The 25,472-nt window shown below is 38.7% G+C and overlaps 1 protein-coding gene across 1 annotated transcript in view; it reads left to right on the top strand.

Moving 5' to 3' along the window:
- hipk3b (homeodomain interacting protein kinase 3b) overlaps positions 1 to 25,472 on the top strand; it is a 44,304-nt gene that overhangs the window by 2,923 nt on the left and 15,909 nt on the right. The window contains exons 2-5 of the mRNA XM_047362806.1: positions 7,539 to 8,847; positions 17,876 to 17,999; positions 24,121 to 24,240; positions 24,710 to 24,796. Coding sequence (XP_047218762.1) covers positions 7,539 to 8,847; positions 17,876 to 17,999; positions 24,121 to 24,240; positions 24,710 to 24,796 — 1,640 coding nt within the window. The remainder of the gene's footprint in view (positions 1 to 7,538; positions 8,848 to 17,875; positions 18,000 to 24,120; positions 24,241 to 24,709; positions 24,797 to 25,472) is intronic.

Here is a 25,472-nt window from a genome sequence, read left to right as displayed (position 1 = left end):
TCTTTCTGTTAAAAAAAAGATATGTTGACATCCTCATTTTAAATGCTGGTTTGAGCTTTAAATATAGATTTGACTGTAGTTGTTCAGTTCTGAGTTAAGTTGCATTGCACAACAACGTTTTAAACAAAACCGACACAAAAAAAGTTTTTCTAAGCTGTTTTTTGTAACCTGCTACCTTAGGAAACATACATACATCCCAAACAAAAACAACGTAAGCCTAATGCCGAGGTAATCACACATGCTTAGCTTAATTGATATGTTTGGGTTTTGCTGGAATTAATGTGGCAGAGGATATAGGCATGAAGTCATTTTCAAAATAAGCTTTAATTGTAGGCACAATAATTTATTTATGCTCTGCCCCTAAAAAACATTAAAGAAGGTTGAGAAAGTTGTTGTTGTCACAGTACTTTTCCAGCTTGCATGGGTTTACTTGTGTTGGCCGTTTTATTGCCTGGAACCTTTGGTCATCGGTTGCTTTGTGGCAGGCATAAAAAGCTGGTATCCAAGTGATGTCATCTGGTCGTACGCCTACAGATGCAAGGCAGTAAACAAAACAGAGTGAGAGAGTGGCATGGGTGATGTTTTGCAGTAGCTAAGATCAAAAAGGTGATCTTTTATCTCCTGAACCATTTCATGACTTCAACTTACATCCTTAATTACTGCCATATGTTCAGTGATTTGTTCATTTCTCACACAAGATGGTTTTGTTTAGAAACAGATGTGATAAAAAAGCTGTCTCACTTGTGTCCTCCAATTGTTTGACATCAGTTAGTGTGGTGCTGTGATCAGTGCTTTGCAGATCGATCATAATTCCTGTATGGGGGTATAATATTTCATCGTCATTCAGTCAGTCATTCATACGTGGTTGTAGGATGTTAAAGACTAACATATGTGCGTCTAGAAGTCTTCCTTTGGACTTCTGTTGTACTTATGGTGTTTTTTCAGAAAGCCTGACCACTAATGAGAAGGCATGAAGCCTATATTTTTTCTAATTTAATTATATTGGGTTGAGGCTTTTAATAGTGACAATCTTATGTTTTAGTAACATGTCCTGCATGAAATGACTTTATGAAGTGACAACCTAACAATATTTGCTAAGTTTGTAACACGTCCTGGTAAGACACTTTGAAATGTTGTAATTTTATTGTAGAAATTAAACCATAATCAAATTACTTTATCTTCACTATATTTGCTCAATTTTGTACTTTTATGCTAACAGATATTGTCTGTAAACGGTAGCTAATGACTCTGGAAGAAAACTGCACAGAAAAGGTCAGAGCTCCACAGTCAAGATAGCATGAGATCACATGCTTAAGAAAATAAAGGGCCTTTTTATCTAAGGAGTATGACAAACCGAGTTCACGAGACTCAGGGAAAGCACCACAGATAGGTTGTGGCCATGTTGTCTAAGACAGTAACTCTTGTGGGGTATTAAAAGCATGGGAACAGCGTTGGGCTGGATTAGGGCTTTCATCATTAGGCCTAATTATTTAAGGTCAGCAGGAGCCAGAGATACCTCACTGCATTTTATGTGAGAATTTGGTGTAGAAAGCAGTGTAGCCTAACAGAACGCACACTGGATGAACGTGCGACGACAAAGCATCACACAGAAGTGCGAAAGCTTTATCAGTCTGTTTGAATGGGATGTAAGATGGCAGACATTTGTAGCTCAGATTTGTGGAACCTAAGCTGTTGTGATCGTAGTAGCTTGGTTTGGCTTTTAGCTATAAAGTAAAGCATATGTGGCCCTGAATGCTTACAAATGTTAGTAACTGTCTTTGTAAACTGGTAAAAAAACTAAGTATCTGCCCATTCTTGCAAAACAAAAATAACTGCAAAGTGTATAAACAAATGTTATGTGTGAATACTGTGGGACATATTTGAATGTACATGTGTAGGCTTTAACCTTTCATAATTATTTCTATTGGCTTTGGGTCAATTCACCCCTTTGTCAATTTGTACTCTCATTTTGTGTCCACACATTTCCGTTTCATCCCTTCCTTCCTCAATTTCTTTCCCATACAGCAATTGTCTTTTACTTTTATTTGCATATAACTATTTTGATTAATATTTAGAAATAAATACACACAAATTCTCCAACCTCACAGATTATTTAAATTGATTTTATTTTACCTAATTTCCTTTTCATTTGGTTGTTACCATTGGGGGCCAATTCACTTATGAAATACGACAGGTCATGATCCATGATCAAACCAAAATAACTCTAAGCAACCTTGTTCTTATGAATAGTATTAATAGGAGTCGTATGACCACACTTCCTTACCTTATAGTAGGTAAGGAAGTCCACACCATGGCTGTTTGTGCCAAATTTCTCTTGTAAGCAAGGGAAAAAGTATTAGTCTTCATTCAGCCAGCTGACTGGCAGTGTGCAATAACAAGTGAAGTATCATATTCTGTGCAATAAGAAAAACTGCTTATAGACATTGGATGTGTTGATTGCTAGAATGTGGCTGAAGTCTATGTATAATAAGAAATAAAAGTCACAAACAACATTTTTAATACCATTATTAAACTGGGTTAGGGGGTTTTCTTCTGCAGGCCCGTTATGATATGACGCTGTTTATACCAACCCTCCGAAGCTGACATGATTTTAGAAAGCTTTACCGTTAGCGGTCACACAGGGTGAAAAGAAGCGGGAACAGACTCAGCGGCGACTCTTAGCCAACATAAAAACCGCACGGAGGGAGCCCAGATGTCAGTCAAAGGGCCGATACGCTCATTTTTTATGAGCGTATCGGCCTAACATATATCGAACCCTGATATATATCTATATTAGACTGTTTATGCTGCAATAAGAATAGTTGATTTTTTTTATAAAAATAAAAAAACTATTACATCATAAGAGAAAGTTATATTTAAAATTTTTGTGTTAATGCCATAAAACTAGTGTTGGACAGTATCAGGAAACTTTTTAACTGTGAAATTATTGCTAATTGTCAGAGAGATATCATGTATGGTTGTTTGCGTCTCTCTATTTTGATAGAGAGCTGAGCTTATTACATTTTGGGTCTGTTTCCTCAGGTTTTCCGCTCGTTATCTCCCGTCTCCTTCCATCACAGTTAATGTAAACAAAAGCATGTTGTGCAGCTGTAATGACTGTCCCCTGAGAAACACGTGACCACGTGGGGGGAAAAAGGTATGTGTTGAACAGTATGAAATTATATGAAATAAACAAAGAATCGAGGCAAGAGATTTTGCTTTGAGGACTTTTGTCTTTTAATCAAATCATTCAAGTCATTTGAGGAATCATTGCAGCCCTATGTACGGCTGTTTTTCTTTTTGCTGCTCTGTAATGTAAAAGAAAACAGAGTTCTCAGTATTTCCTGTCCCCTAAGTTCCACAGATTTTATTTATAATTAGCTTTTAGCTTGATTTAGAACTCGAGGTTGAGTAAAAGTAGGTTTTAAGAGTTTATCTACACCATGGCGTACACAGTCTAAACTTCTCAGAATGATTTGCAAAATGGCTTCCATGTGTGGAGAGTCTACTCTGAATGCCTTGCAGTTTCTTTGGGTGTATCCTGTGTACCTGATGCTCTCTGCTTGATGTTCTTTTGTGTGACTTTTAAGCTCATTGCAAATCTCCCTGCTAAACATAACTGCAACCCACCACAGTTACTTTTTGTTAACCAACCCAAAGTTGTTGTCATGTTTGTGTTAAAGGAGTCATCATTACAGTTTCGTACTAAAGCAAAAGCCTATAATGCCATTTGATAGAAAAGGTAGTACACAAGACGAAATCAGGAAAATAGAAGCAAAACAATTTACATTATCTTGACATCTCGCTGTTTATCAATGCTTTTAAAAATGAACCATTACTTCACCCAGGAGGCTCATCTTTCTGATTTATAACCTATTCAATTTCCATATTATCTGGATTTCTCCTTCAATGATCAGAGGTAGTTTTGAGATCTGTGATGTAAACATGACATCATCGTGGACACACACATACTTGCCCAGTGTTCTGACCTAGAGGCTGTGAAACAGAGCCCAGACCCATTTAAAGTTTTTGAAAGGACAAGTCTCAATGGAGGCTCAGTTACAGACACAAACAGCAACAGTCTGATCAAAAGAAAGGCAGTGGATCCACTTAACCTTTCAGTTGGCAGCTTGCAGCTGACTCTTTGTCCCACTGTGAAGGGAAAACGAATGATGTTACTGTTGCAATGAAATGTCAGTGTGATTCAAGAGAACATGAAATTTACATGAGAACGTTTTAGTGCCAGTCACACCGTTTAACTGGAAGATTCTGTACGTCTTAAATGCCATTATTTTGCAATCTGATTAGCTGAACTTTATTTGTAATGCGCACTTCCTTAATGCAGTCATCTGCCAAATATTTTCTTAGGCCCAGTTTACACCAGGAATATGTGGAACAATCTGCTGTGTTGGCTGCTTTTCATCTAGGGGCTTTAATTAATATCGGAATAATTAGGATTTTTTAAAAATGGCGGCTGGTAACCCATTCTTTTTTTTGTTTTCTATTGTTTATTAGGCTTTACCTTTGTGATGAAAGTGGTTGTCACCTTCTTTTTGCTTTTGTTAAATTTCAGCCAGCCACCAGTCTGCAAATGTGAATTTGTAACCATTCGTTATATATATTTTTATGGCTTATTATCTGAGCTGTATTGATGTAGTTTTTTTTTTGCAAACATTTTAATCTGCATGCGGGGTTTTGGTGTTAGAATCTGACAATATTCTTTATGTTCTTATGTGGCTTCCTTTTCAGCTTCTCTAATTTGTAGACATGCTTTCTTTTGAATGTGGTGAAGCAGTGGGCTGATTTCTTAGAAATGTTTGTGCATTTGGTTTAAACAGAACTGTGGGGCCTAGAGAAGCCAGACTCAACACCAATAACTCGCAGAGGGAATGCGTCCCAGCTTGATTAGGTAGAAGGGTGAGGACCCGGTTCTGCTAGGCTATAATCTATAAACCTGCCATCACATCAGAAGCATTTTAGAAAGCATCTTCAGACTGTATGGTAAAATAAATAAAAACATTTGTGATGCTGATTGGCTTTCTCTGTCAGCATCTGAAATCAGGATCATCATTTTGTCTCTTTGGATTGCCTTCCTGAGCTGTGCCTGGGATAACTTGAAGTGTTTAGTGCATTTCGCTCGGTGCTGTTCAGACAGTATCTTATCAAAACTCCTCAGAATGGAGTGAAAGAGATAGTTCACAGTGCATTTTAACAACTCTAGTGGGCCCTCCTTGATGGGTTTATTTTAGGATACTCTACAGAAAGACTAAGAGAAAAGTAAAAATAGATCTGTAAATATAGTATTGATTAAAGTTTGGAAGCTTCTGAAGCCCTGCAGCTTGTGTATAATTGAACCCCTCCCCACACACACACACACAGATGAAAGTAGGTCAGTGCAGCACAGCGCATAGAGGATGCTTATTAAAGTAATGCTGCTTCTTTTAAATACGATTTTCAAACCAGACTATTATCATGAAACTTGGTAAATAACTTTACTACCCTTCTTTGCTTCTTATAATAATAGCTGCAGTACTGCCAGGAAACTCTTAGGCCTTACTTGAGTACCTTTATATTTAGTAAAGGGTTGAAGATCTCATTATTCTTTGGCAGCAAGTTGTAAACGTATCTGTGCTATTAGATTCAGTCATTGCTCAAAACTACTGTGGGGAGCTGAGCTCACAAGAAAGGGTAATGACTTTATTCCTTTGTGCAACAAAGTCCAAAAAAGGAGTTATACTGTTAAACAAGTCTACTTCTGCTCGCTGATTACCAATGAAATGTAAGCAGAGTTCGCACATGCTATCAGAATGGTGCATTCTGTTTAAAACCGTTCATCAGCATGTGTTTATTCCTTCCCATCAGCCCCCACCAGCCATATGTTTTTCCTACAATTTACTGGGGGTGCTTGATGAGGACCTAAGCCCCAAATGTATTCACAAGTTTACATTTTGTTTGAGGGAAATTATTCTGGTGCTTCAAACAAACTGGCCCGACTTGCTTAAGTTGGTGATGTTTGTCAAAGTACAGTAGATCAGCTGTGATTAGTTACTGGAAAGTCAAATATTAAATAATTTTTTTCCTTATTCCTTGTATCAAAACTAAGGGCTCCCACCATTTTTGGTCTATAAACACAACAACCCTGAGCATTTTTAATAAATCATAGAAAGGTTAGGGATTCCTTTTTATGTGTCGCAGTACTTCAAAATCAATCAATCAGCAGATTATACTTAAAAAAAATAAAATAGATGGAAATCAATATCAGTCACGAAACGCATGATTGGTTCATTTTCAGTGGTGATTTTAAACCAACAAAATTGTAAAACCTTCAACAGGATTGGTGAGGGTCACAAATAAAGTATTCTAAAAGTAAAACAAAAAATACATTCGTCCATCTTCTGTAGGAGTTTGTCTTTTATATACGAGTACACTTAGAGTTGTGTCAGTTTTACTGTGTCCACAAAAGGGCTGAATGAGCTGAACAATAAATGAGAACCTGTCACCGCAGACGCAGTGTTTGTATAACCTTTGAGGAAAGACAGTAGAATGTGTGCATGTTTGCCCACAAACCTGAACTTGGCTCTTATAACATTTGAGATTGAGCTTTTTATTCGATCAAACACACACACACACACACACACACATCCGTGTTTTACTGTCTTCATGAGGACTTTTCGGTTACTTCCATTGACTTCCATTCATTTTCCTTGATTTTTAGTGTCTAACCCTAACCCTAACCAGTTAATACCTAACCCTAACCCTAACAATAACTCAATTCATACCCTAGTCCTAAACCTAACCCCTGTCCCAAGAACGGAATTTGAAAAAGTGAGGACCAGGAAAATGTCCTCACTTTGTCAAAATGTCCTCACTTTGCGATACAAATACGAAAACTGGTTCTCACTCATCAACAAGTACAAGAACACACACACACACACTCAGATTATAAAAAAGAGTATAAGAATAAAGCATGCCTCATGTAATTAGACATGTGGGCCTAATGATGATTTTAAGTTTGTATTAGTCTCTTTGTCTACCTCTTATGCTCTCATCATCGGTTGCCTAGAAACCTGTTGTAGGATGCATGAAAAATGGCAGGATTAGGTCAGACAAACCTTTGTGAAGTTAGTCATCTGCTGTGTGGAGGTGTTGGTGGGAATACAGTCGGTACGGCATACTGCTGAAGGTGTCATGCTCTCCTCTACAAGCACTCCTTCAATGAAATAAGTATGACATAAATGTTTAAAGTGCCAACTGCGGCACGAACAAATAGATAAGGCTGTTATTATTTATGTCTGCATCTACAGCCAACAACCCTGAGTGTTTAATACGCCAAATATGATAGGACTGAACTGGAAACAAAACTCACATTTGAACTTGATTAAACAAACACAGAAAATGAAACTAAGAGACCTTTACATCCTGAAAACAGTAACTCAATTCTTGCATTATATATTACCCTTCATATGCTGTTGCTTGTTTTTGGGTGTGTTTTAATGACATTCTGGACTAATGACCTGTTGCTTTGTTCTCTGTTTCAGGTATGGCCTCACAAGTCTTGGTCTACCCACCACACATTTATCAAACCCGGACAAGTGCCTTTAGCAGTGTGAAGAAACTCAAAGTTGAGCCCAGCAGCTGTGTGTACCATGAGGGGGCACATCCACGGACTTTTCTGAACAGCAGGACCCTTGGTATTGTGCACCCGACCAAACAAGCCCACTCGTTTGTGAACCGAGACTTAGTAGTGGGCCTGAGAGCACGTGGAGGCCAGCAGTACCCGGTGCAGACGGTTGTGGTTCGTGGCGTACAAAGACAGCAGCCTGGTATTAGAAGACCGGGACCAGGCCCGCTTGCGGCCCAGCAGCAACAGGAGGCAGGGGTCGTCCACTCACAGGGCAAGGAGCAGCAGCATCAGGCGGTTGAAGAAAGTAGGAGCAGCAGTGGAGCAACAAGGGCAGGAGGAGGAGGAAGGGGAGAGGGCTGCAGTGGAGGAGTCGAGGGAGGAGGAGAGGAGGAGGGTGACAGAGAAGAGAACTGTGGAGGTTTGAACTCAGCCGACAGCTCTCAGCGATGTGGGCTGAAACGTAAAAGTGAGGAGCTGGAAAACCGAGGGAGCACCATGCAGATTGTGGAGGAACTGTCAATGTTGCCTGCCATGTTGCAAACGACGAATGTGGGGAATGCAGCCGTTACAGCGCCGACAGCTGTTGGGGCTGGAGGAGGCCCCTCCAAACAGGGTGTAGGGCATGGAGGTGTATGTGCAACTGGAGGGACAGGAGGAGCGGATGGGGACTATCAGGTAGTACAGCACGAAGTCCTGTGTTCCATGAAGAATACTTATGAAGTGCTGGATTTCTTGGGGCGCGGCACATTCGGACAGGTCGTAAAATGCTGGAAGAGGGGCACCGGTGAAGTGGTGGCTGTGAAGATCCTGAAGAACCACCCTTCATACGCACGGCAGGGTCAGATTGAAGTAGGCATCCTCGCTCGCCTGAGTGGGGAGAACGCTGATGAGCACAACCTGGTGCGGGCCTTTGAATGCTTCCAGCACCGCAACCACACTTGCCTCGTATTTGAAATGCTCGAACAGAATCTGTATGATTTCCTGAAGCAGAATAAGTTCAGCCCGCTCCCATTGAAGGTGATCAGACCGGTGCTTGAGCAGGTAGCTACAGCTCTGAAAAAGCTGAAGAGTATGGGTCTGATTCATGCAGACTTAAAGCCAGAGAACATAATGCTGGTGGACCCAGTGAGGCAGCCCTACAGGGTGAAGGTCATAGATTTTGGCTCAGCGAGTCACGTGTCCAAAGCAGTGTGTTCAACGTACCTCCAGTCTCGGTACTATAGGTGAGTACAAGGATAAAGATGAAATACATTTCAGACTTGGAGATTTCCACAGTTCTCTCCAAGGAAATGCCTTCCATGCACTTTACAACATCCTGCATATTTAGGAGACGCCTGCCTTGGACTAGAAATATGTGACTGATTTCTGATGTCCCTGGGTCTCATGAAAATAATAATCCTACTTGACAGATTTTGTGAACATTTTCATGCATTCTTCTGTTGGCGGTCGGCTTTATAGAAATTATGCTGTAATTTACCAGCTAAACAATGATTAAGCACAAAACTCATTCGGATAGTTGCTAAATTTCTGTCCTGTTAGATACAAACTGTCTATTGAAGTGAGTTATGTTTTAGACACCTGTTAGAAGTGTCAGTCTGCTTCATGCTTATTGCTCACGTCATGGATCGAACCAAAGAAGGATATGCATCTCTTACACACATTTTAGTTAGTCTAAACAAGAGTGAAAAATAGAAACATGCTGGATTGAACATTTAACACTACCAGAGCTGTAATAATCCACGTATGAAGTATGTTTAAATGCACCCATATGAAACAGCTGGAGGTTTTTCAGGTAAAGGAGACATAAACATGTCATACTGTGTAAGACACAACTTAAAAAGACCACAGTTGCTTTCTGGTTTGTCCAGTGCATCACTGCTCGTATCCCTCTGTGCTTTTTTGTCAATAAGTCAACAGGTTGTGTGGTTGTATTGTGATTTCGAAGAAATACACAAACTAAAGCACCTTTACTCCGGATATGTAGAATCAGACTAATAGAAAAACAGCTTTAGACTCTGTTTAAATGTCATTACATTTAATTTTATATAAAATTTTAAATTCAGGTAGTGGATTCTATTGTATTGTTTCTTAATGGTAAAATGCCATTTCTATGGCTTTGTAGCCATGGGAATTATTGATTATTTACTGAGTGGAAACAACTATAATCGATAGTTGGCATGCAGTAGGATGTTTTATGATCACTAGAGATTTAAACTTAGTGAGGTACTATCAGACCTGTCCTCAGTGACATTGTATGGTCTCCTCCACTAACTTGGAGACAGTGGTGGAAAGTTCATTTTACGTTGACATATGGTTGGTGGGTTCTGAGCCTGGGAAGAAGACAGTGGCATATAGTGCTAGCTGTCATTGTGAGCATCATTTACATAATTGAATAATTTTCATTGCTTCCACATTAAGGGAGCGAATCGGCATGCTTTGCTGGAAATTCAGACTATCAATGAAAATCGATGCGGAAAGCAGTTGATGTCTGTCTGCATTTGCATCTCCTGTTGATTTTCTCATTGTTCAAACTGAGCAGACAATACTTTCATTGAGCACCAGTTACACGTGAAGTGTGGAAAAATGTTTCTCGGGTACATTATTGTTAATCCTTTCTCACTCAACGAGCTGTTTCTATGAAAGCTATTAGCGTTGTTGTGAATGTTCTTTATTTCAGGAGGTCGCCCAAAATAGAGCTGTCATACTTTTCAGTGCTTTTGTGGTCGGAGGAAGTGAACAGCTCTGTCAGCGCTGTCAACCTCAAGCCTTGGGCCTCAGTTTTTCACACATCTTGCGAGGCGCTGTATTTTGATGCATCAATACCTCTGATTGACCTGTTAATATTGGCAGTCAGGGGTCTTTCTGACTTCACTGGAGTTCAATAATGTGCAGTGGAAACATGCTCATAAAAATATTATTTAACTTTTCTTTGAATGATGGACTGTAGCGTTTATCCACGGAGAAAGTTCTCGAAGAGATGTGCAGAAGTTTGTTTGACATAAAATAAAAAGGGCTGCATAGGCGATGTGGCTGTTTATACGCATGGTAACCAGTGTTAAAATTTACAGAAGTAATTGCAAGACTAAACATTTGCGAAAGGATGAGATATTTGACAGTTTATAGAAACCGTTTGAGGTCGATGAATGTTCTGTCTGATTATGCTTGACAGGAAAAACCCAATCCATGTGATCAACACAAGAGTTGCCAAGGCTTTGCTAATTAATTTACTGCTGGCTGTTTATGACGTGATGCTGTACGACACAATTCAAACCATCCCACGTCTTCCCTGGCGCATTTCCCACTGCAGGCGCTAGCCGCCTCTAAATGCGCTGTAGTAAGAAATCATTCAGCTTTTCTATGTTTTCGATTCAAAGCAAATTACGAGTAGGAAGCAAAGACTGAATGATTTCGCGACAAGCTTTTTTGTACAAATAAATTTAAACGTTTGGTAGTGATGATCACCACTAACAGCTGCAGAGATTACCTCCAGTCAACAGAGAGCAAAAAAAGAACTGTAAATTCAGACTCCATGTTAGCAAACATTCTCATATATTCATTAGGCATGCAGACATTATGCGCACACAGATGAGATAGTAATTTCCTGCTGTAAGTCGTGCATGTGCCACCACTGTGACGTGGTTAAAAACATAAAGATTGTATTGTATTGTGCCATGTTATGTAAAAATTAATCAGAAACAGGCCATTTCAATTAGCGTTTTTCTGGAAAACAGCATTCCAGTTTTTATGGCTTAGTAAACTTTACGGCTAAAACGACTTCATCTCACACACGATTCTTTCAGTATTGATTTAAAGCAGTTGTGGCTGGCGCTGCTACCCGTCTGAATGTCCGTAGAAGCAAAACTATCTCTATAACCCTTCTATAGACTACTGGGTTCTTATTTGGGAACCATGTGTGTCGTTTACATACATGCATCTTGCTAATGTAGGACAACAAGACCTTCTGAGAAACTGTGAAATACTGTGTAAAAGTTCTGTTTTTCTCAGCGGTTGTCTTATTAAGGTGCATATAATGATTATAAAGATATGATTATTATAGAAGTCTGACCTGCAGATTCAGATTAGCCTTTTTTTTAGGACTTTAACACATATAAGGGAACTGCAGTTTTTTTGATGTAGGTAGTGGTTTTAAATCCAACAGAATGGGATACAATTACAAGATTATGCTATTTTATGTATGCCAGCCCTTTTTTGATTTGTATTCAGCTCAAACAATGATCTGCCAGTCAGTTTGGTGCATATCTGCCACACTCATGTCTGAACTAATTATTTTTTACAAAATCTTTTTGACTAGCATTGATATATCAGTGATCTATTTAAGCAACAATAACATATGTTTTTACAGATTATGGATTTTATGAATAGCATGTATCTTGGCTTGACTTGACGAGGTCAGGACACAGTAGCAGTAATGACTCAAAACCAAATACACTTGCTGCCGTGTAACTTGTACTTTATTGGCAAGAATATGCAAAGCATACCGTGAAGGAACAGCATTGCTGAGGCCGAGAGGAGAGGATGACTTAAAATAGTTTATGGGCTGCTGGCCAGTGCTCTTTGACTTCTATAGATGGTGAAACACATCGGTGTCCAAGGTCTAAAACGGACAGCTTGAAACATTAGAGAGCTCCCACTTACTAGCTCAAGGTCAACCAGCTCAACAGATTCATCTGGTTTTATTTTATTCATAATTCCCCCTTGCATGATGTTGCATTTTGTCATTAATTTAAATATATTGTTGTGTTTAATTTTCCTATGTTATAATTTAGTTCTTTGTAGTGCTTATATATATTTTTTGTTTTATATTTTTGTTTTTTGTATTTTTTTACATTTGGGACAATTCCGATTTATTTCTAGGAGCTTTAGTTGACAGAAAAGAAATACATAAAATATATTAATTTTTCATTTTTAGATAGATTGGAATTTCTACAGTTCAGAGGGCCAAATCACTCTCCCCTTAGAAGTCTAAAAATAAAACACCCCAGACTGATGATCAAATTTATTTCTAGTACTAAGTCAAATTATCAGTTTTGTTTTCAAGAGTTTATTAAAAATATGCTGATTTAGGTCCTTTGTTTATGAAGCTTTAGTTTAAAAATCCCACATGAAACATGAGCAAAACATTGACATTTATCAACACTGAACTCTTAATCAAGACAGAAATCACCTTTGATTGACAGTTTACTTTAACAATATTATTAATATGGTAAAAGACAATACAGTGACTGAGAATGTAAAAAAGAAAGATGGAAATAAATGGACTCAGGGAAATCTGTTGGTGAAAAAATGTATATCAGTCTGTAAGAATTAAAACGACAGTAAAATTATTTTAAAAATGACATATTTTTTAGGGGAAAAAACATGTTTTTAATATATTTGGGTGGTCATATTAAAGACGTGAAAGGGCTAGGAAAAATAAAAGGGCAAGAAATTCACTTGTATTAAATAAACAAAGGATACATCTAGAGAATGAAAACCAGGGGTTTATTAGCGGATTGTTGAAGCGGTGGTGTGCCCCTCTAATATAACGACAGGGGAAACACTGCCTGTTTTTTGGGATCAGTGCATGCTGTATTCTTTGATTTAGAATATGCTCATGTTATTTTCAAAAAATAAGATGATATCAGTGTGTTTATCTGGATATTTGTGAAAGTATTGGCTCTGCAACTGGTCAAACCTTTCCTTGCAAAATAGGTCTGTGTTTGAGTAGTTCTTCAGGCAGTTTCACAAACTTGTTTTGTGTTTTGGTTAATTTACAGAGTACAGAAGCATTTTCTAAACCATTTACTGCTCTCTTTTTGTATGATTGATTTAAAACTCCTGCGCATAGTTCAGAACTTGGAAAAGAGATGAAACAAATGCTTGTATAACACTTTGATTATTTGCGCATATGTTTGTTGTGAATTTTATTGCTCTCTTATTGCTTTGAGCAGCCAGCTGATGTCACATTCCCTACTTCATCATTCCAGCTACAGATGTCTCTGCTGGTATTGTGGAAACAGTGAAGTTCTGTGCATGCCATTTAATGGTGCTGCTGCAGTAAAAAAAAAAAAAGTGCATTAACTGGTAAAATAACAGAAAATTTAAGTTGTCAATTTATAAAAACCTGGACAGCTGTTGGGAACTAGAAGTAGGATGTTAAATTTAATTAAAAATGAACAAATATGAGCTCAATGAAAACTTCAATTTCTTATTGATATTATTACAGCAGCAAGCTGAGGTCCAAGAACATTAAGTGCTATTAAACTGCTATTTTACAATCAAAGCTAATCTTTTCAAAAAGCCTTTTGAAACTGGTAGTATAACAAACAGAGAAATGAACGCAGCTTTCAGAGATTAAAATGGGCCTTCTCCTATGCATTCCAGACATTATAGGTTATTAGATAAAATGATCTGCAATGGTGTCTTTTGTGACTGAGGCCATAATACTTTTACATTCAAGGAAATCAATTTTAAGATAACTTTATTGTTATTGCCTTCACTAGATGTCAGCTTAACTACTATAAATACAGGAAATCTCCATATTATATGAAGATTCAAAGTTCACTCCTTGCAGCAATTTCCATGCCTCAAAGAAAACAAATTATTGAATGTTCTTTCACCTCTTTTCTACTTTAGATTGACCTGAATAATAGAATTAGTATAATAAGCCTTCAACTGTTAATTGTCTTAACCATCAAAACAACAGAGCCGAGTTTATACCCTTGCTCCATCGCTTGCTCTCAATCTGTACAACGTGTCTACAGTTTGGTGTCTGTAATCTAACGTCTGGGCGGATCAGAGTGCATGTGCCTCTTCCTCCATTTGCAAAGCTGCCTTTGTGTTACACTTAATAATGCAGGATGCCCCGAGAGTGTGTGGAATTACAGTTCCTGGAAGAAGCATGCTTTAAGCCTCCGCTCTCTCATTATGAAGCAGCCATGTTGTCGGTTTCTCTTTGTGACTGAGCTTGGAACCATATTTGTGTCTGGGCACGCTATGTTTCTCTGATTCTCAGCTTCGTCTAAAGACCTGTGTGAGCACAAAGTAACACCGATCCGCTCTGAAGGTGTGGCCAGCCATGTTTGCTGTTCTGTGGGCAGTTTATACTCTGCCCTTCCCTTTGAGGACAGAACAGGGTGGGTTACAGTGCTATTTCTGGACTTTGATATAATGGCCATGAATAAAAAATGATGATAGTTAATTTATGTCCACTAACATGGCTGCTAATGCTGACGAAGTTTTTTCTTTACTTCATAAAAAGTAAGGCACATTTGTTTCATCTGCTTGGCTCAACAAGTAAAGTTTGAGGTATATATTTTTTTGCTCAGATTTTTATCCAACCAAATCTAATTTGTTTTAGAGCCTATCTATGTTGCTCTAAAGCCACATGAGATATTGGACTTCATCAGACATAAATGTATTATTAATAAAGACATAGAAAGGCAGACTAAGGCCAGCAGACATGTCTGAGTACTGAGGCAGGATATTGGGATTGAGGAGCTGACTCATTTACATTATTTTATCTGTTCCTCCAAACTTCACAGTCAGTCATTTAGTGCATTGTGTTACAAACTAAACATTTCCCTACTCGTTGTAACTGAGCAGGGAGATGGTAGGGTAGCAGCAGTTTGATGCAGGAAGAACCGAGCAGGGGGGAGACGGTGTGTTTCCAGGGAGTTTTTTCAGCTACTTTGTGTTTTTGCCAAGAGAAACAAAAGCATGCTACCGTTAATTGAGACTGTTTTAGTTTCATTTTGGGATTGGCATCATACTTGCGTAAAGACCATGAACTGGATCTGGGCTTACTGCTGACTTTAAAAACATTATTGCTGTTTATTGGTGCTGAAAGTGTTTCTTATGTAACACACGAGGCTGGACGGAAACCTTTGTGGTCATCAGGAAAAAGTAACATTGCTGAGAACTAATGTCGGGTTCTTATTATTGTCAACCCTTGCAGTAATGTTAGTCAGCAGACCTGATTGGATGCATCCTTTCATTTAGTAAAGCCTTAGTAATTTTGCTGCGCTCTAAAGCAATAGAATAAGCCTGACTGTAAGAAAGAGACTGTGAAAGTGTTTTGATATTTAATCCATCGGTTTTTTGTGTTATTGGTCTACAAACCTTCAGAGGGTCGAATCAGTCGTCCTTTAGATGTCGCTTCGAGGGATCTTCTAGCTCTGTTGAAGCCATTCTTATGTGTTCTTTTTTTTTCCTACTATATTATCTGACATGACATAACTCTGTGAAGCACCTGAGAAAGACAAGATACAATGGCATTTGATGCTGTACGCATCTGTCTTTTCTGTGGTTTTTGCCTGTGGTGGAAACATCACAAGGTTTCTGCTCCTCTAGCCACTCATTGGCTCCTGGGGTTTTGCGTCATATTCTTAGAATGAAAAACAGGTTTGGTTTCAAAGGAGTGTGACAAGGCCTTTCTTGGGTTGATTTGGATGGATCCTTGCGACCATGGCAACATCCATTTATCCCTCCAGGCTGCACAACAGACATGTGCTGTTTTCTATTTAGTTATTTTTTTTGTTTCAGTTTTGGTTTTAGTGTCACACTAAGTCTGTGCATTCAGCTTGGAGAGGTAGGAACAAAATAATGCAAATAAATTCAAGATTAAGCACGGCTTTATACCATACCATAGAAAAGTGGATCAATTCATTCTCAGTCAGACATGATTTTCCAATAAGGAAATGAGGAAAGTGCAATACAATCAATGTTAGGAACTGATTACAAAACATCTGTCACTACAGTATACATTCACTAAAAAGGCTCAGCAGCTCTCATCAAATACTACATATTAACATTTTATCAACATTTATTATGACCTCATTAGCTTTATTACCTGTGTACTGTTGTGACTGTCTTTTATAATATCACATTCCCTATTTTGTTGCAAGTTTGACCTCCTTGCTTCTAAAATAATGTGGTGATGTTTTAATTAGTGTTTGTGGGTGAAGGCAGAAGAACGTACACTCTGCCAAAGAAGGGTAGGGGTCAGAAACTGAGCAGGAGTGGGATTAAGAAACAGTCCTGAATGTGTGATAAGGGATGTCATCCTTAGCAAATGGTTAAGACAACTGACATTTTTTCCACACACATGCTACATGTTCATTTTATCATGATGTGAAAAAGTACTTTGTGACGCCAAGCTGAACTGTCAAGGAGACATTTTATAAAATTAAAATGACAAGATTGTTCTCAAACAACATCTTTTCCTTTATTGAAAACATGCTTGTAAGACTGAAATCATTGGCATAACTTCCTGAATGCTTTTCTGAAGCAGCGTTAGCTAACATGGCAACTGTTGCTTGCATTTGGCCTTGTGTGATAAAATTATCTAAAACCTATTTAGCAGGCCTCAGGCTAGCTGTTGGTGTGCATGCCTCGCATGCTTCAACCCCATAGGGCCCCTACGACGTCATGGAGGAGGTATTTCCTGGATCTCTTTAAATATTTTACACGATAGTGCAGGATTGTCCTGGTTGGGATGCTGAACTTTGTGGAACATCAAACACAGGAAGTAACAGAAGATCCAGGATCGCTCTTTGGATCATTCATGCCCTCTGGATAGTTTCTTGCTGGTAAATGGGTTTATGGCTTTGCCATGTTTATGTGTGGAACAGAAGTTAAACATATCTCCATCACTCAAGTTTCTCACTTATTCTGTCTATTACTGTCAATTGTGTAGATGAGAAAGAAATACTGAAGTTGAAATAAATATATCTGTGTTGCTCTTTTTTTGTAATTATGATTTAGCAAAACCAACATTATTCTAGTATTTATTAGTGGTGTTGGGTGACCTTTGCATACATATCTTACTGGTGCTAAGAGCCTGCTTCTTGCATTCCTGTGAAGTAATATAACGATGTACTACGAAGTCACACTGTGGTGCCACATAAGTATTTACTCTGTTTCCTTTTTGTCAGACTAGGACAGTTAGGAAGGCCTGTCAAAGTTATATCCCACTGTGACTGACCTGCTAACCCACTGCCATTGCAGGCCCCGACTTGGCTCTGTCACACACACCGACTTATGGGTCATTTAGCTCTGTTACACTTGTACGACAATCCCATTAAAGCGGACGTCATCGGGAATCACACAGTTTTGTTAAAACGGGCACAAATACAACAGGCTACAATGTTTTTCTCCCAAAAAAAAAAACATGTATAACTGTATTTGTCATGGTTTTTAACATGTAGATATTTTTATGATTAAATGTTGTGTGTATTATTTGTTCCACAGGGCTCCAGAGATCATTTTGGGATTGCCGTTTTGTGAAGCCATAGACATGTGGTCCCTAGGCTGTGTGATAGCGGAGCTTTTTCTGGGTTGGCCACTTTACCCCGGGGCCCTGGAGTATGACCAGGTAAACAACCTTCTTCTCACCTGTAACCTCACATCACCAAACAGCTTTTGTCCACAATATTTTTCAGGATTTTAGTTTTTTGTCATCTCTGCACAGAGCGTATGTTGTTATATGACTCATTCAGCATTTTCTACTTTTTTTGCATCCATCTTTCATGACTCAGTCTCCTTTTGAGTTCTGTTTTCTCCTGGGCTTTAATGTTTTTAGGTGGACTTTCTTTCCTTTGAAGCTACGCCCATATCTGCAGCCTCTCCTTCTATTCCACCCTGGAACAGGCGAAGCTGAAGTGTCCATCATCTCCCCTCTCTCACTTTTTCATCCCTTCTTTTCACCTACAGAAGAAGGCGTTCACTTTCAAAGCAGCTTTCCAATTACATCGTTTTTTCTCTGTTGAAGTTTTCTAGTCTCCATTAAATACTTGTATACATCTGCTACACTTTCCAAAGAACATGTTGCCATTAAAATGTTATACAATGATCATTATAGAGTTTAGATGCTAGAATCACTGTGAGATATTGATTTATTTCTCAAGGAAATTATTGTAAAACAAACCTGGTGATAGATTAATAAAGCAAAGAAAATACCCTTTGATCATGTGACTTACAGTAGGAAAAATAAAGCACAGTGTAAACATGTTTCTTGATGACATACCTACCCAACTGAATATGTCAGCAGGTGTCTGTTACAGTGAGCAGAAGAGCACATTCTTGTGAATGATGGTATGTCTACTGGTAGCTGTTGGATGCCTCCCCCTCTCATTGGAGCCCTGATCCTATCTTCCTCGGACTAGACAGATCGGGGCTTATGTTGGGCGGCTTTCCCCCCCTGCTGCAGAGCCCTGTGTACTCACAACCTGCCAATAGAGTCTCGGTTAGATCCTCTTCTGTCTCTTGCAGCACCCTATATTACGACACCACACTGCGCTCATAGCAATGTATTTTTATGCCCCGGCAGCATTTTTCATCCGCCACAGAACCGTGACAGAAGATATAACTCAACATCTCCGAAAAGAGATTTGATTTGAGCACAGCAGCACCTAAGTCTAAAGATGATTAATCTGTTTTTGGAAGAACAAGTCAATCTGATGGCAAAGCTGCTTTGGAAATATCTCGGTGGGGGACCTTCTTAGTTTAATATGGGACTGTCTGGAATTGATAAGATGAGGAGTGATCAAAAAATTCTACAACGAAGCTGGAATATAGAGCGACAGTAAGAGACAATGACTCTGAAAGTAATAGAAGTTAGAGAAAGGAATGTGTAAATCTATAAGATAGAGCTCAAAGGCCATCATATGTAGATCATTGGCAGCATTTGAAAGCTGCAGTGTATTTTAAACTGGAGACATGGTTTCAGTGAGCTTACTTGTTATCCTTTTTTGTTGAAATGTTCTGTAATGAACTCTGCGACACAAGTCCTGACTGCAATCATGAAGCAGGGTCAGTAAATGGTTATGGAAATATGCACGGAATGGTCAGTCAAAGCCATCAAAGACCAAAATGGTTTTTTAAATTCAATCTTTGCGCATGGTCAATTTCTCAGTGACAAATGTTAGGCTGCAAAAAGATCCTGCACTTTTGAAAAGAAAGGTATTGAGATAAGCATTCATTCATACATTTATTGATTTATAAAGCACTTTAAAACAGAAAACGAAAATATTTATCTAAAAAGAATTATGCTAAGAAACATTAAAAGCTCTTCTGAACAAACGCATCTTAAATCTGCTTTTAAAAAGGCCCAGTTCGGTGATAGCACGAAGATTTAAAGAAAGCTTGCTCCAGAGTGTGGGTGCCATCACTGAAAGGTCTGGTCTTAGTCCTTGGAACATCCAGTAAAAGCTGACTGGATGACCTCAAGGACCTGCCAGGCACTCAAACACTTAAAAGTTCAGAAAAATACAGTATGAGGTCGTTGAGAGATTTAAAAACCAACAGCAAAAGTTTACAATCAGTTCTAAACACACGCATACCGGGCATAATCTGGGCATTTACAAAGTAACAACCAGCCAGCAGTTATCTCTAAATGTTATCACGAACTATACATTTCGATTTCATTCGTTTTTGCTTTTTTTGTCACATAAATGTTCAAAAAAGAATAATATTAATAACAACCAATTGGGCCACCACTGGCAGCAACAATTGGCCCATGGCCAACTGCCACGAGGCCCTTGTAAAGTCATGTCACATTGTAACAGTCAGATCGAGTTCTGGGCTTTGAATAGGCCTCTCTAGAACCTTAATGTTGTGGAACATTCAAACACTGACTTGCTGGTGTGCTGCTGATCATTATCATTCTGCATAACCCAAGTTAGCTTGAACCTTTGGTCAGAAATTGATGGCTGGACATTCTTCTTCAGAATTCATGGTTCCATCAATGATGGCAAGTTGTCCAGGTCTTTAAGAATCAAATCGGCCCCGGACTATCCCATTACCACCATGTTTGACTCTAGTTATAATGTTGTTTTTCTAAAATAATGTTAGTTTTACACCAGGTGTAATGGGACCAGACCCTCATGAGCAGACTAGAGTGGAGATGCAACTGTGAAGCCATCTACAAGAAGGGACAGAGCAGACTGTACTTCTTGAGGAAGCTTAGGTCCTTTGGTGTTTGAAGCAAGATGCTGCATATCTTCTATAAGTCTGTTGTGGAGAGTGTGATCTCTTCTGCCATCATCTGCTGGGGAAGCAGCATCAGAGCCAGGGACTTAAAAAAGCTCAACAAGTTGATAAAAAAGGCTGGCTCGTTTCTGGGGACTCCTCTGGAACATCTGAAGATCATTGTGGAAAGACGGATTCTTCATAAAATGAAGAACATTATGGAGAACCCTGAGCATCCTCTTCATGAGACTGTCCTACAACAACAGAGTGTCTTCAGTCAGAGGCTTTTTCAGATCTGCTGTAAGACGGAGCGCTACAGGAGATCCTTCCTGCCCACAGCCATCAGCATCTACAACGGCTCTTTGAAGAAACCTACATAATATGAGCTATAACAATATTTAATTTCCCTTTGGGACTAATAAAGTATTTTTGAATTTGAATTAAATTGAATTGAAAATTCCAATTTGTCTTGTCAGTCCACAGAATATTTTCCCAAAAGTCTTGGGGATTATCAAGGTGGAACATTAGTATTCTTATTGGTCAGCAGTTGTTTTAATCTAGGAACTCTGCCATTTTTGCATTTTTCTTTTTTTTATTGTTGAATCCTGAGCACTGACCTTAATTGAGGTACATAAAGCCTGCAGTAAGCTCCTGGATGAGACCTTGTGGTGTAATGGTGGTAGGCCAGTGACTCCTGAAAGGGTTTAGGACTGTTTCGTGTTTTTTTCATCTGTGGAACGCTTTGTAACCTTTTCAGACTAACAGATGTCTTATGATTTTTGTTTCTCATTTGTTGTTTAATTTCTATCGATCCGGACATGATGTGTTGCTTTTTAAAACCTTTTTCCCTACTTCGTGTTGTCAGACAGGTTCTTTTGGGGTGATCAGGCCTTAATTTGAAATCTGCATTTTGTATTTACCCAGGTTATGTTTGTATTATATTGGCATTTGTTTGATGAGGTGCGAAAAAAAAATCAAGGGGGTTAATACCTTTTCAATGCACTGTGTATGTGCTTCTTTAAGTGTGATAAAATGATCCTAAAAGAATGAACATAGGAATGATAATTAATTGCCTCTTCTTTTAATTTGCTAAGCAGCTGACTGCTGGTGCAAAGTGTCATCCCAGGGTCACCGGATGATTCGGCTGTAACTCATAAAGTTGCTGCAACATGTCTTCCCCCTTTCTTCTAATCTTTCATTACGGGGTCTCGTTCCATCCCACGCAGCATATTGTATTTATAACTTGCTCTTCCCCTGCTTTCGCTCCACCTCTGGTTACCTCATTTCCTAGTCTCACTATCTTATACTTTACAAGGATACAAGGCTTCTTGTTTCTTTGACATGATCTCTTTTCTGTCTCGTAGCTTAAAAAGATAAACAGCAAGTGGCATAGCTGTGGCAGCTAATTATTTATTTTGCCTTTGGCACTACTCATCTTGTGAACATAAAGATTTAGGGTAACCTGGGTTAGGAGTGTAAAGGCTGTAGAAGGAATTATCCTCTTTGGAGGCTGTCACAGTTGTCTCTTGATGTTACACATATGATGTATGTGTTTGACAACAGACATGTAAAGGACAGCGGCTGTGTGATTCTCTGTTTGCGATTATAATACTTTTCTGTGGACAAGTGCTTACAAATGCATATATTTAGCATGTACTGCTGTCTGTACAGTCAAAAGGTAAAGACTGCGCTCACTGTCTGTTTTGCAGCAGGCCAAGCCCAACAGATAGCTGGTTTGTGAAGTCGAAACCTGGTGCCATGATTTCACTTAACTGTGAGCTTTCTGAGCAAATAGGCCTTCGAAGAAAAATTGGGGTTTTCCTGTCGCAAGAGTTTCCATCCACAACCGTCCATCTTCTGTTGTTGCTGTTGTAGCAAGTTGAATGCTGTTGTGCAGCTATCATGTGTGATAAAAAGGATACTTTGTTTCTGTTTTCTTTTGTTGGTTTTTTTAATCAATAGAAGTAAATAATATGTGGTGCAGAAAGTGAAAAGGAAGACTTGAGTTTTGGTTTTAAATTCTCTTCTGTTGGAGGAAATTATGAAAAATGGGAATTTGCAAAAAATGTTAAATGTAGTGTTAGTGTTCATTAGAAGTCTGGGGATTTCCACTATCCCATCACAGTTTCCTCGAAACTGAGATTTGTTTAGGCTGTCACAGTGTTGGTGAATACCTTTGTGCAGCATGAATGTGTTTTGGAAGGTAAAGTGGTGATGAGGTGGTAAAATCCCTAAAAAAAGAAAGTTCAGCTGTTTGTTGGCAAACCAGCAGACTTGTGTCTGAAGCAGCTCTTTCAATAAAACCCTGTTGATGAAAATAATAATTATTTTTTCCCAGTAGCTAGCCAGACTACATATTTTCTTGGATCTATGTTATGAACCCAAAGCAGAAAGTCAGATTGTTGTCACGACAGTCACCAACATTATCACATGTTTGCTTAATATTTCGCAGCCCTAGTATCATATAGCAGAGACAGACCTTCTCATCCAACATCAGTGTCTCACCTCACAAATTCACTCCTGAAAGAATAGCCAGATATTCCCATAAACACACTTCTAAACCTTGTTGACAGGCCATCCAGAAGTGTTGAAATTGTTTTAGCTGTGAAGGGTGGACCAGCACTTTATTAAAGCCATACAAAAGCCTTTTTACAGGATGTCAGCAATGTTCCTAAAGGTGTAAAGGGCAGTGACCCAATACTTTTGGTAATATAGCGTGTTTGCAACAAACCAACCTGAACAAACTGCCCCACCCATACAAAAACACATTGCAGTATTAATACCTCTGCAGCAAAGTGAAAATTCTGACATGAAATCAGTACAGCAGGCGTGACAGAACAACACTTTAAATGATGCCAAATCAACATTTTTAATGAGGAAACATTTGTAAAATGAAAACCCACATATGTTCAATGTCAATTGAGTTTGAATTATTGGGTTTTACAGGACTTTTTTCCTACCCTTCATAATTCTCTTAAGTGCTTCTGGTCTCCTTGCTAATAAGCTTCACTGAATCTCTAATGATTGTTGTTCTCTACACTTGGGTGTGATTGACGTCAGCCAGGCTCTTCGCCACTCTCATCTGAAAAATCTGCGTGTGACATTCTTGCACCACAGCATCTGACTGCTATCTGTCGTTGCTCTGGAAAGCACTCAAACTGTGGGAGCCTTGATGTCAGAGTTTGCCTGACATTTTTCAGTTATTATCGGCACAAGCTGCAGTCACTACCGCGGTGTTTTTTTTTGCGTGAAAGGTTTAGACTCTTCACAGGAGAAGGGCATCTTAAAGGTCTTGTTATTTCTACTATGCTAACATCCCTTCAGAGTAACCCAAAGGGGGTGTAAAGATAGGTGACACTGTATTTGAGTTTGTAAAGTACACCCATGACAAAAACCTTAATTGTTTACTATGAACACTATCAAACCTCAAACAAAGTGATTTAATGGTTCTTTTTTGCCAAATGTTTGGTCTTTCAAATTTTTTTTGTGCAGATTTTCTTTGATTGTCTTCTCTCTGTGTCGTGTAGATTCGCTACATCTCTCAGACGCAAGGTTTACCAGGAGAACATTTGTTGAATGCAGGGACAAAGACAGCACGGTTCTTTTGCAAAGAGTCAGACTCACCTTACGCAGCATGGAGACTGAAGGTGAGGAGTGCCACACATGCCAAAACATGGAAAAATATAATTTCTTAGTCAAAGCACCAGATCACAGTTTGCTTCACACGTCAAACTAAACATAAATATCATAGGTTAAACTTTACCTCCTTTTACACTTGTACTCTACTTTCTATAGGCAAATAATACTTGCAGTTCCAACAAAAAAGGACTTTATGGCATCAAGATACAAGTCATAAATACGTTTTTTTTAAGGAAACATTTGTTCACAGTCTGTCACAATTGCTGCCTATTGGTTTTGGATTCGGCAGTGACATGTCTGAAATCATCTCTGTTAGTCTGAATCAACGATGCTCATTGTGAATAGACATATATTTTTTTATCTTCAGAATATACTATTTTACGGGGACATGAAATGCAAAATTTTCCAGAAGCATGGAACTGTTTCACCACTTTAACATTAGCTGTTGTCCTCACTTAATGCTTTCTTGTTCCGCAGTCAACAGACGAGCACGAGACGGAGACGGCAATGAAATCAAAGGAAGCAAGGAAGTACATCTTCAGCTGTTTGGATGACATAGCGCACGTACGTTTAGCTATTTGGCAAGAAATTTCCATTGTAACATTTCCTGCTAGTTAGTATCAAGAAAATAATTGAAAAAAAAACAGGTGATATCACTTTGAAGGAACAACAAAACAAAACTTTTGAGGTAATTTCCACCACTTCTCCCCTGTGAAATTCCAAGTTTGAAGTTTATAACTTAAGATTGAAGTGTACTCACTAAAAATAGAAAAGGGAAATTCCCCCACTTATTCACTTGTGTGCTTTTTTCTGAGTCAGAGGAGAATTTTGTAAAATTTTAAAAAAGGGGTTCTATTAAAATTCTTCCACATCATAAAACATATTTTAATGTTACATTCTTACTAGAGATCAGCCAAGAATCAGCTGGTGACTAGAATCCCATGATTTTTAACATAATTATGCCCTAAACCATAACTGGTGGGTTAGAAACTCAAAAATCTGATCCTATTTAGATCAGTGAGCGCCTCAATTCCAGGCTCTACCATTTCACACTGCCAACACTCTATGGCCTGAGTGAGCAAGACTTAAAGTCAAACAAGACTATTTCCAGTATCAGTAATTTTTTTAAAATAATGTCAGAGAAAGGACAGAGAAATGACATTGTATTTTTATTGACATGTTGAGCATGTGTCATTCATGCTGCAAGAGAGAGTAAGCTTTTCAGCACATAACAGGAAGG

This window comes from Girardinichthys multiradiatus, chromosome 4 (assembly GCF_021462225.1).
Source record: "Girardinichthys multiradiatus isolate DD_20200921_A chromosome 4, DD_fGirMul_XY1, whole genome shotgun sequence".
NCBI classification, from domain to species: Eukaryota; Metazoa; Chordata; class Actinopteri; order Cyprinodontiformes; family Goodeidae; genus Girardinichthys; species Girardinichthys multiradiatus.
This window is presented reverse-complemented; position numbering and strand designations above follow the sequence as displayed.